The 16,419-nt window shown below is 37.0% G+C and overlaps 1 protein-coding gene across 1 annotated transcript in view; it reads right to left on the reverse strand.

Moving 5' to 3' along the window:
• DNAH11 (dynein axonemal heavy chain 11) overlaps nt 1-16,419 on the reverse strand; it is a 102,773-nt gene that overhangs the window by 70,001 nt on the left and 16,353 nt on the right. Inside the window, exon 7 of the mRNA XM_064675385.1 lies at nt 3,260-3,362. Within this exon, the coding sequence (XP_064531455.1) occupies nt 3,260-3,304 (45 nt within the window). The 5' untranslated portion in view covers nt 3,305-3,362. The remainder of the gene's footprint in view (nt 1-3,259; nt 3,363-16,419) is intronic.

Genomic DNA, 16,419 nt, shown 5'->3' on the forward strand with positions numbered 1-16,419 from the left:
CCAGTATTTTATTTCTTTCCAATATTTGAGTAAGAGGAAAGAAAAGTTCTTTTCCTTTGTCAAATATTGAAGGTCTGCACTAACTTCTACAGTGACCAGAGCTGTCTGATTGCTTGTTCTTTACATTGAGTTGCTTCAAAGCATCACCCCAAGATCCTGATGGGCCCTGACTGGACTCAGAAGAGAGACCTAGTTAATTTGAAGGGAGGTTGGCTGGACCCTAAAAGCACATGAGAATTTCATGTCTGGCAGTTTGCACCACAAAGGCTGAAGGACAAGAAATCACCTAACAAAAAATTTGCATCAAACTTCAATTTGCTTTTGGAATATCTAGTCCAGACTATTTAAAGCATGTTTTTATTTGCTGATCATGGAATACTATAGGATGAATGAGGCCAGATAAGAATTTTCCCCCAAATCAGACAAGATTTAATTTCTAAAATTTTTAAATGTGTGTATTGAGGTAATTCTTCCCCCAAAAAACTATATTTTAGACATTAAAAGAATTCTCTTGCAATTGATATTTTAATAATTCATAAAAGCATCTAAAAATATTCACAAATTTTTATTTTTTTTAAAATCAGATACAGATTCTAAGGCATGAAAGTCTAATTCAGCAGATTAGATCTTAGAGGCAGCAAGTTGGACTTTGTGCTTAATTTATTTTCATGTATAAATAAAACAAACCAAAAAGCATCCCCTTCATTCTCTGTGTCTCGTGTCACTGAAAAAAGTAACCCCTGAAAAAACATTGATAAGAACCTTCTTAAATAAAAGGGATAATGTGTCTAATCTGGTTGCATCTAATAAAGAGGTAGAAACGTGTTCAACCAAAACATTACTGGAAGCCAATTCTCTTTGACTTCACTGTAGAACTTTATCAGCCTTATTCATGATTTCACAATGGATCCATAAAAAAAAAACCCATAAAAGGTGCAGAAAAAATTTACAGGTTCAAATTTCACAATCACTTTTCTAGGACTGCCAAATTGTACGGCTAAGACACCCTGCCACTTTATTTGGCAAACAGATACTACTCTCGGTCACCAGACTTCAGAGAGAAGATAATGGCTTACCACCATTTTCAAGCAAAACTAGTGATACCTGAGAAGGCTTCTGTCTGCAATTCTGATGATTATCACATCAACCTCTAAATCAGCCTAACAAAATCTACAGTCCCTATGAAAGATCCATGTGATTATCTTTGTAATTTAAGCGTTTCTTTAATCCTCTTGGAGAGAAACTTCTACAATAGACTGCTTAGTCAAGAGTGTCTTCTCTTACATAGCTCCTGCCTGATTATGTGCAAAGTGAAAAACGATGACACTGAAATCCTAGTCCAACTCAATGAGAAGAAAAGTTTGTGTGTTAAACCGTTTGACACTGCAAATAATAGAAACTGCTTTAACAAAACTAATCTCTGCCAGCATGGGCCTCTGTCTCTTTCTGGAAATCACTGATATTACGCATGACTAGAATGACTGCATATGTTCAAGAAAGATTACAAATAATGACAAGGAGCAACAATGAACTCTGTGCCTCACTTACTCGGTAAAATCTTCACTTTGTCTTCTGAAAACTGGCTGATTTTTTCCATGAAGGAAAACAAAGCAAATGCAGTTTATCAGATTTCAGAAACAGAAGCTGAGATTTTGGGCCATAATGGGTACTAAGATATATCCTGACATAAGAAAAACAAATTACATTAAACTGAGATAAGGTCAACCTACCTATGAAAAAAAGCTGCAGATAAATAAAATAAATCTATGATGACACTTAGAAGTCTTGCTTGGTTTACATTTAAAAAAATACAAGGCTGGGCAGCAAAGCAACTTCAAGTCTGCCATGCAGGGGCATAGGTTAGTATATGCTGAAGGTATTACTTGTCCTTGTTTTGAATTAATCTCATTTTAAAAGCATTTTCCCTTTCCTGGAAACAAAAGGTAAATATTGGTTTTCTTATAAAGGCCTGTTACATCATTAACTACTTAAAAGATAAGGCAGACTTAGTCTACAGCTTTATAGACTGTCTTTCCAACCTCAGAAAATAAGTGGTGTAAATTTCTACAGAGTGCAAAAAAGGGTGAATGCCTGTTTAAATAAACAAAATGGAGGTTAGTTTTAACACTGATCTCCAATCTACTCTTCTATAACATCATCAATAAAGTGTATTTATCAGCACTATTGCTGCATAGTGCCCTGCATAAGCCTTCCAGTAAGAGCGTTATGAGTCTGCACTGCAACAACTTCTGAACAGTAAAAAGCAACTTCATGCAAACATTGGTAGCATCTTGATGAATTACCTGCTCCCTTTATAGATGATATTCTGCTTACACATGCTGCATGGCACCCTCAAACAAGACTAGGTGCATAGAGGCATGCAGTTTATTGTAGCTTGAGGAGTTCCTAGGAAGCATATTACTCAGCAGTTCCCGTGCTTTCACTGGCTCGCAACAAGGGTCTGCTCTGCATTTGAAAAATGGCAATAGATGAGCCAAGGCTGCAGCTACACTTGGTCTTCCACATTCTACCACATAGTTAGAGAGGAAAATAATAGTTAAAAAATTCCCCAAAAGGACAACATGAAAAATGTTCTCAAGAAAAAACACTACAATAATGTAGTGATTGATGCACCCACACACTCTGCACTGAAAGACTAAAAGTAGGTGCATCAAGTCCAACTCTTAAGTGAATGGCCTATACAAGGATTGAACTCCAAACCCTGGCATTATATGCACCAGGCTCTAACCAACTGAGGTAGTCTTAGAGTCAATAAGAAAGGAAGTTGAAGCAAATACTGTAAAATGTCTCTGGAAATAAAAAGGGAAAAAGAGATGAAGATTCTCCAGCATCAGACAGCAAATAAGAGTCAACGAAGTGTTAAATAACAATACAACCTGGTGAACGTAAATCTGCTTGTGTATCACAGAAAAGACTTTAATTCTAGTTTCATCCTTGATGCAGTTCCACAGCAGTTGCGTGTCTGGCTATGAGCCCCAAGGACACATCTGCCAGGTGAAGGCCCACATGAGACTGCAATTGCTAAGAAATTCAGGGGACTCTCAATACCATAATAAATATGGTGTGTCTCTTTCTGTTTAGCTATAGGAACAGCAAGATTTTGAATCTGTACTAAATTTCAAACACTGCATTTTCTCCTATTCCCTTTCATCTACTACCTATTGTAGTGAAAAACTAAATAGTAATTATTTCATGTATTAAATACAGGATTGCTATAATATGACACTTCAAAACATACCTGGAGCCTAGGTTTGATAGTGAAGCTGCCAGCAGTTGGATTCATATGAGCAACATATTGACAACTATGAATTTCTTTATTAGTTAGCTTCTGCCTATCATACCTGAGAAAGAAAATGATTAATATTAGTGACAAAACACTGAAACGCTGTACATTTCCAGGCTTAAACTCAGTTCAAGAATAATTTCTGTACTGTGAGAAATCTGAGATACAAATAGCCATGGAAGTATCAAAATAGGATTGACATTTTAAAATTAAGAGTAATCCCAAAAATTTCTATCACATAATATTTTGTTCAAAATTTATGTTGCAATTAAGATATTACTTTCTCACAAAACATTCTGATGATAAAGATTTTTTTTAAATAAAACTGGCTCCAAACACACTTGGATGAGTCACAGGAAGTACAAATCAGTTTGAGAATGCACACAATCATCACAGATAAGAGCAGAAAAAGTTTACAGATCTCAATAATTAAAAAACCATCAAAGATCATCATAGAGTATGAGGTGGTACGCTCCTTTATCTGCAGCATCATCCAATAGATACTGTTTCTGGCTCTTCAGATGACACAGTTCCAGGGGAATTAAAAGGAGGTCACTTAAAAGGTAAAATTAAAAAAAAAAGGCTTTGAATTGCTGGCAGTTTGTGTTCCAACTGTCTTGTTTCTTTGGAAGTTGGTGTACATCTGAACTAGGCCAAGGAGGTAAAAAAACACTGTAAAAGGAAAGTCGTAAATAGCCATTCCCTGCTTAAATCAACAAGTCCTTCCTAGAACTTCAAAGTATAATGCATTTTCTTTCCTCCCACGCAACAAATTTTACTCTATTTTAGAATTCTCAAATGGTTAGGTTCATTTTCCTGAATGGTATGGTCAGCTTTTTTTCCTAATTTGATTTGTTTGGTAAAATTGAGTTTTTTAATTTTTGGTTTGGTTTTGTTTCAAAAGAATTTAAAACAATTCAAAAGAAAGAAGTATCATATCTTTTAAGCAGTAGGAATTTTGAGATCTGATTCTGAAATCTTTCTGAGAAAACCAAAGGTTTTTGAAGTTTTTTTTTTGTTTGAGACTTCAAAAAAATGCTCAAATAGCATCTAGCTCTGGGAATAAAACAGAAGAGCATTGAGACATTAGCTTTGCATGTCTCTGAATTAGACTAGATTGATTTCTCCAAGCTAAAGATGTTTCAGATTTGAGCAGTCACTTCCTTTTTTTTGTCTTTACGTCTTGTGCCTTAACAAGATATTCAGCTGACACCTGGTGTCATTCCTTCATGGGATGAAGTATGATGTACAGAAAAAGCTTATACAATTCATTTGCACTAAAAGATGCAAGAACAGTACAGACGTTATTGCCTCACTTTGTCACAACTACAGTCAGATCACAGTGTACATGCCAGTGAAAAAAAGAACATTCCATGAAACAGAAGTTTTAAGGGTGTGGATAAAACCCTTGAATACATGGTGAAGAAGCAGAGAACTGAGTACTCAGAGAACTCAACACTCAGCCTCCTAATGGAGTGGAATGCCTGCCTATTTGTCTGTGCACCTCCTTTTGACAATACACAGAAAGACAGCTATGTGTATTTAACTCGCTTTTTAATGTCTGAAAACTTCTTTACTTACCAGATCATTCACCAAATCGTACCTTTGTTAGTCACATATTTTCTTCATGTTACGAAAAAATGGTGTACTTGTAAATAAACAAGAATCTGATATGTATTTATGACAGCAATGAATTATTTACAGAAAATATTGGTCCCTCTGTAACAAAATGAAATAAAATACTAATAAGTTGATTTTAAACTTAAAACTTTATTTTTACACAGATCTGGTGAAAGGATGCTAATGTATTTTAAATACTAAAAAATTATCATTTGGAAAATAAGAAGAACCTTATTTGCCCAAATCAACTTAATTATACTTCAATGGCCATCTTCTGTGTTTTTCTTCTCATGGCAGAGAAAGTCCATTCATTTGGACCAGTATCATTAAGTTTTTATGGATTTTGTCTGTTGCCTTTACACGGTAAACAAAAGATAGAGGGTGGTATAGGCTAAACATCTGGCAAACTGGAATTCCAAACAACTCTGAAATGTAACACAACATGCATAAAAATTATTACCATATGAAGCAATACTGAAACTAAACAAAATCAAGAATTCCAAATCATGCTGGCTAAAATTTGTGAAACATTTCATCACCTACAAGTGGTTTTTTTAACCACTGAAGTCCCTGGTAATCAGTGAAACTCAGAGGTTGTCTTCAAGAAAGCATCACCATGGGGTTCTGAATTCCAGAAGAGTATTGTTGATTTAGTTGATTGACTACTTTGCAGCTTTTGAAAATGTCATTGCATATCCATCTGCATCCTTTGAAACTGAAATGCTTTGAATGTGAAATCCCTTGGTATCCTGACACTCAGTTCATCAGTGAGTAGATTATTTTCTCCTTCTCCTTGGAAGGATTAAACAAGGACTTTGCCAAAATATGTAAAGTGTGAAAATATGAATTATAAATCGCATTTGATCAGGACATTTAATCAGGAATCTGGTGCAGCATCTCCCATACTAATGAAAATTAAGCTGATTGTATTAAATTTTAGCCTATTACTCCAAATGAGTTACTTACATGATCCTGAATGCAGACCATCAGGTTACAAACTTATTACAACACTCAACAAATTAATTTAAAGACCCTTACATATTCATCAGAACTGTAAAATCTTGAGACAAATTTTGAGTTCATAAAGTTTTTATCAATTGCATTGCTTCCCTTAGATGTGTAAGGGAAAGAATAACTACAGAAAGCTGTTAAGTCATCTTGAAAACACAGAAGCAAACAACTTTTATTAAGCATTAGTATATTACTCATCTTCAGTATGAGGCGTTCCTCAACTTTTGCCACTTTCCACAGATACATACGAAGGGATTCATCATCCATGAAAATTTGATTTCCAATTGCACTGTTTCTATTTTGTACATGGAAAAAAGCACCTGCAGAAATCACTAGCAATTTATTAAAGCAAGACTGGAAAACTAACGCTCTTTGTTCCGAGGTCATATATTTTTGTTGTTTAAATGATCACATAAATGTTTTTTCAAAATAAAACCACTGTGATTGGTGGACTTCAAGGAAAACTTTTCAGCATGTCCCAGTGACTGAGCTCTCATCTTCAGTGAGCACGCTAAATTCCAAGGTTTTGTCTGCCTCATTCAGAGCTGAGATTTGAAGCAAAGGGGGCTATGAATAATTTAGGGAATACAGTGGTTCAAATCCTTACAGCACAGGAGAGATTTTCATGCAGACTCAATACTTCTTGGCAAGAGGAAAAAGATTTCTCAAAAGTTCTGTGCATCTAACACAGATTTTTTATTTTGTCTAGTCAATAATACCATGAATTTGGGATACACCTGATATCGATTTTGAGATGATCAAAGCCACATTTTTTAAGACTTTAATATTTTTCAATAAGAAAGGAGTGTGAGGAAGAAAAATAAAAAAAGGATTAACAGTTCCATGTATAATAAGTAGAATAGGAAAAACCAGACAATTCTTTTTTTTTTCCATTGTATTGGGCTGTATGTTAAATACTTTGGGTTAGGTAAAAGAAAAAAAAGAAAAAAAAAAAAGCAAAATGTAAGTGTATGGTTTTGAACTTGTCTTGTTTCTTTAAAAACTGGGCAACATGGTCACCAGAGCTTGTAGGAAATGGAAACTGCACTTGCACAGGGACAGCTGAAGGCTGTATGTCACAGCACTGCCACAGTTCTGACTTGCAGCAGACTTTTTAGTTTCTTAGGCAAAGCAGTATAAACAAATACATAACTGCAAGCAGTTTCCATTAGGACTACAGAAGTATTGAGTTGTCATCTTAGATTTTTCAGTGAAATTAATCATCTGCAAACCTCAACAGTGATTTTGACTGGCCAATTCAACCAAGGTAAAAAATGCATCCAAGGACACTTCTGTCTAGTCACATTCACCTTAAAGTGTGGTCACTGACTGGAGGAGTAAGTAGATAAAGAAAGAAAGTGTGCTGGAGGACAGGACAGAAATGGAGAACCTCAACATATTTGCAACTGGATAATCATAAATTTTGGGGGGGAAAAGGCCATGACTGCACTTACCCTGCCTTTCTACCACAGAAGAGAAAAAACTTTTTGCAGAAACTATTTGCATATGATAAGTTTAAAGTCTCTTAATTACCTTCAAATCTTAGGTAAAAGACAATTTTGTTCTTTTAGCTTGGTATATACTTGTACTTTTAAACCCCAAATTAGGAATTCTCATTTCTGATCCTTAACCTTATCCAAATTTTATACAGTGTCCACAATTATAATCTATAAACATTTACACATTTTAGTTGTCTGTGGCAGTGTTCCAGACTTTAGTATTATTGAAGACCCCAGATCTAATGCACTAATATTAGTTTGCATCAGAACGTTCCTCCATCAAGTAACATTTTGAAATTTTCTGCTGTTCTAGAGGCAGAGCGGGTGAGTCATATGCCTTGGGGAAATGCTAAATAAAACCCTACACTACATGCTAATCTCACCCACTCTAGCAGACACCTCAAAAAAATTTATGTGGATACAGATAAGATGGGAACTGACAGAAAAGACTGCACATTAAAAGTGATATGATCTGCAAGAAAAATCTTTTAACCTCTAAACTATGGAAAGAACATGGCAATGTAGTGAATAACTGCACTTCAAGTTCAGCTCTTAATCTCTTATTTATGAACTGAGACTTACTTTAAAGTGCTCATTTGTGTAATTTGCTGTGAATGACTCTTTCTACTAAAAAAATTCCCAATTTGACTGTTCCAAAGAATTGCTTGGAGTGATAGCCTAAGACATATGAAGGCATTTCGGTGTATCACTTGAATGCATTTTACAGGAAGGAGCATTTGTACACACAAACATAAAAATAACATAAGAGGCAGTCATTTTGAGCTATACATGAGAGTACAAAATTGTTCCCTCACAGCTCACAGAAAAAAATGTGGTAAACACAACGGAAAGTGAACACAATATACTTGTTTCTGGATTGTCATGCAGTTCTTCACCCACTGTGATTAGTGGAGGGATTTGCTAGCAGAGCATTTAACAAGAGGGGCTTGGTTGAAGAGCAGCAGACAGAAGGAAGAGCTGCAGACAACCAGATGAGTCCACTTCTTTGTTCGTGTCTTGAATTTTCTTAGAAGGAACAGGTGGAAGTTTTACAACACTGACTTAAAATATGAAGGGATACTACTAACATTTCAAAGCAAATCCTTAAAGGTTCATAAACTGGTTTATGTCACAAGACAGTTGATGGGTGTGATACACTTGCAGAGTAAGCCCCTGTGATGCTGACTTCACATCTTTGGTTTATTTAAGAAGTTTCCTGCAAGAAGAATACACAACATTTGTAGCCCAGGAGCTCCTTTTATCAGCTTCTGTTTGCAATGGAAAGTATGCTTTTGTACTCTAGTGCCATGGTCATGGTTGCTACTGAAATGGCATCATTAGCTGAAAAAAGCCTCTCTGATCAGAGGAATTTCTGAAAGCCTTTTAAGGCTGATTCCCCATTAAAGGAGCTATGACAGTTTACAACAGCTCATGATCTCACTCTGACACGCAGCAGATTTCTTTTCTCCTAATCTCTTCTTCATTTTGAGGGGCAAAAGGGTGATTAGGTTTTATTAATGCAGGTTTCTATGTTAATGTGAATTTGGAAACACTTCAAAGAATAAACTAAGGTACAGGGTAGACTGAAAATGGTCTTTGCTTATCTGATCTGAATGCAGAAGAAATTAACACAAGACTTGAAAGAAAAAACAGGGTAAAAACTTATTCAATTAAAATTTTTGGATTTATACGTATTTTTTAAGCCTGGTGAAAATTTGATCTATTAGCAGCAATATAGGTTGGCTAAAAATTAGACAATTGATTGAAAAATCAGTTAAATTACACATCAAGCAAACACAAATGTTTCTAAAGATTTTATCTGAAGACTTCTAAAATTTTGGGAAGTTTATAAAAGTGAAAAATTGTTTTCAGAATATTCTCCCAGACATATGAGAGGACAAACCAGTGTGTTAACTTATTCCTCTAGTGCTTTTAATGCTATGAAAAGCTGTACAGTGAAGAGGGTACATAATTTTTTCTGTATAGTTGTATCAGTTCAAGTTACTGGAAGGGTTAAAAATAAAAAGGAAGGCAAAGAGTGCATATCCATTGACAGCTGGGCTCTCCCTTGATTATTCTGTTCAGGAAGGGCAAAAGAGACACAGAGCTTTCATAAGCCTATTTTGCTTTGACTGTCTGACTCCTCCTGTTCCAAAATCTACCAACATACAGCTTCCTCCACTGGTGCATTCTATTAACATTTACTTTGATCTGCATCCATCTCACCTATGGAGACTCCAAAGGTCACTAGTCAGGGATTGACTCTCCTTGGGTGTTGTATGGTGCCTAGCAAAGCAAGCCCAGCTCCTGACTGTCCTTTTTGGTACATCTACAGGCACCATGCAGAGGCACCCAGGCTAAACAAAGCTGGCTCAAGGCTTCTTGTGAACATTGGCTCAAGGCTTCTTGTGAACATAGGCAAAGCCAAATTTTCTCTGGTCCACAATGAGCAAGCAACTTGTGGGAGCACAGTGTCATTTCCAGTTTGCTCCAAACAGTTTCATCCTCCTTCTTCCCTCTTTCCTGCCACATATTTCAAAGTTTTCAAAGCAATGAACTTGCCAATGCCCAGACAACAGCAGTAGCCAGCGGCTGTGATGAGACCATAATAACTGTGGAATGTTTTTTATCTTTGTTGTTGAGGGAAGATAAGTTTCTGGCATCTGTATGGAACTTACTCTGGAGCACTTCTGATGTCGTGGTGGTAGCTGAAAGGGATGTTGGTCTTCAGAGAGAGCACCAACTCTATTGCCTACAAACTCTGTTTTTCCTACTCCAGCACTTCCAACAAGCAAGACTGGTTTGCCTTTTGTTATGAGTAAATCAATACAGTATTGGAGATGTGCAGTCTCAGATGTGTGAACAAGATTGCCTAAAATTGAAAAGGAAAAAAAACCCCATCAAACACTTACACATCACAGTTTCGTTTTAAAAGCAAATAGTAATTTCTGTCTCTCTCTCTGGCTAGGACTGAATTCTAAAACGTGATGAAACAGAATACACCATTCTCAAATTCTCAATCACATTTACTACAAAAAATTGTTTTACTGGATTTTACATAGTATTTCTACTTAAAATTTTTTATCCAATTTCTTCTATGAGGAAACTTTTGAAATCCGGTTGTAGCTGAAATGCATTGGTTCCATCTCAGCCTTTACAGAACACCAGTCTCCCTGTAACTGGTAGAGAAGCAAAGGCTGGTGCAAGAAGTAGTTGGTTTAATTTCTCAATTATTTTCATTTAATGTTTGCCCTGGCTTTCACCATACATAGAATTGTTTGGGCAAATAGTTGGCAATAAATAGCTTTACCTACTGTGAGTGCCTAAAAGCTTCATTGGCTGATAAATCTTTATTTTCCAAGCTCTGTATTTTCCTACCAAATATTAACCCTCAAAGAGAACTTGTTACAGAGGAGTCGATAATGGATAATGTCTTCTGATCATCAGCTCCATGTTTCTATGTCCATAGACTTCTAATCCCTACCAGGAAAATTCCTACTCATCCAAGCATTAAAAAGACCTACAGGTTAATGCAATCAAAACACCGTGAAACACTTGAGAACACACAGAACACAGAACACTTGTTCTGCATATCCTATGCAGAACAGACTGCAAAAGAGCAAAAATAACCAAACCTCCAAATTGAAGCAATTACAACTAATAGCTCATGCTTCCTATATCTCCACTGACAAGTATATTTCATACTATCATAACTCCTACAATGTGTATTCCACAAATATAACTCCAACTTTGTAAGTTGTTCAAGAGCATAGTGGAAAGGTGATAAAGTGATTTGCTTGCCCCAGATCTCAACATTTCTTAGTGTGAAGCTAATTTAGCTGGTAAAAAATTACCTGTGCATTAAGTTGAAATAGAAAAATATTAAGATTTCAATATATGGTGTACAGTTGCTGTGGGCATTATTTTCAATGGTTAAATGGACTTGGAGCCTGAATTTTTCTGACTGTGGGAAAAAAGTATAAACCAGTAAGAAGTTCAACATGATATGTCTTCAGGAGTGCTTAAAAAAAACCAATAAAAGCATCACTTTACTGTTAATTCTCATCATTCAGCTAAAGGCATGTGGCCCAAATAACAGGGATTTATCCAAACACACATAGTGAGCACTACTTTCAGGACATCTAAGTTGATGTTAGAAAGGGTGACAAGACTCTCAAACATTTCTGCATCTAGCAATGTTCATTGCACAGTACCTGCAGGGGTGCATCTGGATACACATCGGGACTCAGTACCTTATGCACCCAGGGCAGGAACTTCCTCATCTCTGGACCAAGGTAATAATCAAACACTGTGCCCTGGGACAGAAACGTCACTGCTTTCATCTCCTTAAGCTACCAGCAGCTAAATTCAGCTTGGTGGTTTGAAAGCATTTATTGTTACACTACATTTTCCATGCCTAGTCGTTCATGTGAAGCACATATGAAAAACAGACTTATGAAAAAAATCTTATTTGTAAATGAGTATACATGTAGACTGTGATTAAATAACCAAGAATATCAAAGCAATATCGTAGTGTTCCTGTTTTTTTAAGGGGCTAAAGACAGGTCACTTTGTGATGACATCCTGGATTGAGTTCAGGTGCCAAGGTGTTGGAGGTGGGTGGCTGCAGGGTGGCCTCTGCCAGGAGACAATGGGTCCCTGTGCTGGACATGGCTAGTTCCACCCAGCTCAAACACAACCCCTGCAGGACACTGCTGGTTACCTGAGAGAAAATATATTCAAGAAGGCAGAATGACTGAGAAACAGCAGAACACCAAAGTCAGATGTGGAGGAGGAAGAGGAGAAGGAGGTCCATGCTGCTGGAATGATCACCCACACTGCAGCCCCTTGAGGACCCCATGCTGCAGCAGGTGAGTATGTCCTGAAGGACTGTAGCCCACAGAGAGCCCATGCCAGCACAAGGACAAATTAAAGTGTGAGAAGTAAGGAGTGGCAAACAGAAATCCCAGTGCACGGACCATAATCCCGCATCCACCTGCGCCGCTTAGAGTAGGGGGAGCAAAAGAGTCAGCAGTAAAGTAGTGAGGCTGAGACTAGGGGAATAGGTTTTGTTTTAATGTTTGCCTTTTCTCTCACCTACCTGAATGCATTTTAATTGGCAATAAAAGAAATTAATTTTCCCCAAATCAAGTCTGTTTTGCCCATGAGAGCTACTGCTTAGCAATTTCACTGTCTTCATCCCGATCCACAAGCTTTTTCACCCTATTTCGTCCCTGCCCTGCTGAGGAGGGAGAGAGAGCAAGTGTCTGAGCTGGTGTTTGGCTGTTCATAAAGGCTAACTCTCCAGACATCCAGCCTAAATATTTTATTTCCTAAAACTTCTAAATTTAGTTTAAATGTACATGTATGTACACATGCGAGATCACAGGGATGACTTGCTTCAGACAAGACCTTCCTGAGTATGGCCACAGAACAGCAAGTCTCTGAAGACTGGTAGGAAAGTAGATATTAATATGACCAAAAAGATCTTCCCATTCTCCTAGAACATGTTGCTTCTGATTCATCAGCTTATGCAAGGTGCTCCTTTACCTATGGATGATGCGTACATCAATTTGTTTCTTCACATGGGCCTCATCTACTTTAAATAGAAGTAAAGACATCTGTACTTTTTTAGTCTTTAACAAGCAAGTTTGACTAGATATTTCTCAAGAAACCAAGTAAGCAAAACACTGACAAGTAATTTTCAGAGTTTTAGAACTTTCCTCTTCAAACTTTTGTAGCATCACAACAAAAAAATCTCACTAAGGGGTATGTACTTTAACGCCTTGTTTATATCTACATTTCTCAGTATAAATCAGCTAAAAGCAGAAGAGGCAAAATCTCTCTCAGTGTCAACGGGAATAACCAGAAAATGATTCAGAGCAGGACCCTAAACTTAGGGTCCAAAATTTCTCTTGAAAAAGCCACACTCTGTTCCTTGGCTAAAGTTAGGTTATATGGCTCGCCCTAACAGACACCCTGCTGAGTAACTGAGTAACCAGAGACCATGTCACTAGAGTTAATTTCCTAGACAGGAAAGCTTAAGAGAATGGACTAAACTCCAATCACTTTCCTAAGGTTACGGTCAGATTTTAGATTCAGATTTCATTATGTTACAGCATTTCAGACAGCCCACAAAACTGGTTTAGCTGTATAATTAATAAGAAGCGAATAAAGAGTCTAGATGCTATTGTTCTTCAATTGATTTATTTATATTTCCTAACACTAGCCTTCTGTAGTATAGTGGTGCAAGGACTTCAGTTATGGAATCTTAAATATATTTTACTGAGAGGTTTTCCAAATAACAGTTTCAATAATCTTACAACTGACATTTTGAATTACACCAACTCATACTCTAGGAGGCACAATCACCCTTAAAGTGAATATATATAGGCTACTTTAAGTCTTTTCGTTGTACCAAATAGGCAAGACATATCGTTAATTAGGTGCTAAAATATGGAAGAAAAGAATTGCATACTATCTCCAGAAAAATAAAAGAAGAAGAAAATGGGAAAACATGTAGAGGGGAAGCCACTGTAATTGTTTCTCCGTTGCTCACTTTATTAACATCCATAACAGTGTTGAGTGACTCAGTCCACATAGGATCTATATCTCTATTTAAAACTGACCTTTTTGGCCCCTCATGGGTAATATTGGCTCACTCTCTCAGAAGGGATGACAGATTCTATTTCAATAGAATTTTATCACTTCAGTGCTTAAGTAACAACACGACACTGCAATTAAAACTTCAGAAGACTTGATGCATCACTGAAACATGAAGCTTTTGTAGAGTCAAAACCATGCTTTTTCCTTTGCTTGTTTATTAGATGGTTATTCAATGAAACAAAAAAAAAAATCAGTGAACACTTAATATAACAAAATGACTGCATTTTATGCAATAATGACCTATTTCTTAATTCCAGAAGAGTCTGTCATTAGTCTTAATGAGGTGGGTGAGATATGGGAGGTTTCTTGGGTCTGTGGAGAAAATAACTCACTCTTTAAGACAGTAGAATCAACATTGTTCAGGCTAATACCTTTCTCTCCACTAGCATCCTGCTCTGCCTTCCAGTCTTTCCAGAACCACCTGTGCTTTGCACCCACATTTCATTGCATCAAAGCTCAGAAAAATGCAAGAATTCTCTCTCTAACACCTTCTCTGAATTATGGCATTGTCCATTTTGGATGGAGAATGATGCCTCCAGGAATAAGTCCGAGCAAGAACACATGTGCTACTTGCCATCTTTCCCTTATCAGGTTTCATGTTGTAAAAAGCCAAACAGTTCATCAGTTGTCAGGACTTTTGAGTTAAGATCATTCCAAACAGGTATTTCTTTCATGTTCATATACATGTGGAGCAGAACTTTCAGCACGTGAAGAAGAGGAACAAGGTGCATGTTAGTGACACCATTTTGCTACAATAGGAATTTTTTTCTTTTTTCCTGAACCGGATTCCGGACTGCAAATCCCTGCACTCAGAGAAAATTCACCTTGATTTACTCTTGCCTCTGTGCTAATTTAGTCCCAAATTTCCATCAAGCCTAAGGATAAGAAAGGATATTCCCATTCTGAAATGGCTGTACTCTGTAGTCAATTCTAATAGAGAGTGTTAAATGGAGAAGAAAATCTATGCAGCTGCCAACAGTTAGTAGCAGAAATAGGCAAGCATTATGTATTAGAATTATTTGTCTAGTGTTTTGGCAATAAACTCGTTGATGTCTGTCTAGAAACCTAATTAAAACATCCTGCTTCTTCTTCCAGAACAAAGTATTACTTAGCCTATCTGTCCAATTGAATACTCATTACTTTGTGCCATGATTGACTGTCCTTTGGGACATGTGAACAACATGTAAAATGCAGAATTTGCTTGTAACATTTGAGCTTTCTATTGCACATCATGTGACTGACTGAGTGGCCTGAACAGCACGTTATTACGCTGCAGCCTAAGGCAAAGGCAACATGGAGAACGTTTCTGCGAGAACCACAGCAATTCCTTTACAATGTGAGATAGAAAACACGCTGCATAGGGAGGCAGGTACCTTACTCTTTCCAATTCCTGCATTTCCAACGTCAAACACAGAGTGATGCACTGCCAGCAGCTCCTCCAGTTGAACAGCCTACCACCCAGAAGAGACACACAGTGAGTGCCTTTCCTCTCTTGTTGTACTTCTTATCACAGAGACACAATTATTCACAAAAATCATCTCCCCCTCTACATTTCTATTCCCTTTAATAGGAAAAAATGAACTTGCACCATCTTGGCAGATTTGCCTCAGCTGGGCTGATATTGCATCAAGCAAAACTGTCTCTCAGAAAACGGTAAGAGAATTGGTGCAAGGTAATGAAAACAGTTACCGCAACAAGTGACAACAAATCCTATTCTGCCAGACAGTCCAGTAAGACTGTGCCCACCCAGACATACAGAACAGTTATTCACAATATTACAATTTTGCCATTGCTTTAGCAGAGTGAATTCCACACTCAGAAGAGTTGTACAGCTATAATTCAGCAAAATACAAGGTCAGTCTACTAAATTAATCCATTTCTTCCAAAGAAATAGTTCTATGAGCCACAGAATGGAAATAGGTTGGGTGCTTGTGGATTTCTGCCTTAGTGAAGAACATTTACACTGATTTTCCAAAGTCTAACAGGAACAAGATCATGTTCCTCAGCACTTAGCTTCTGTTTCACCCAGCTAGTGGAAAACAAAATATTCTACAGAAGGCTGACCATAAAGTTCACAGTACCCCAAAGTATAGGTTTTTGTCTTTCACCCTTCTGTCAGGATAATGGAAAAAGATAGACAAGAGCATAAAATCCTGTATAAATCCTGAGATCAGCCACATTTAACCAGTCTGGTTATTTCTGTTTCCAACATACCCTAATAAAGGTAAATAGTGTGCTATCACATACAGTAGATGTGGATGTTCCCTGAAGAAAGATGGGAATATATGCTCTTAGTAGTCCAGTAATGTGTGCAGCACA

Source organism: Pseudopipra pipra, chromosome 1, assembly GCF_036250125.1.
Source record: "Pseudopipra pipra isolate bDixPip1 chromosome 1, bDixPip1.hap1, whole genome shotgun sequence".
NCBI classification, from domain to species: domain Eukaryota; kingdom Metazoa; phylum Chordata; class Aves; order Passeriformes; family Pipridae; genus Pseudopipra; species Pseudopipra pipra.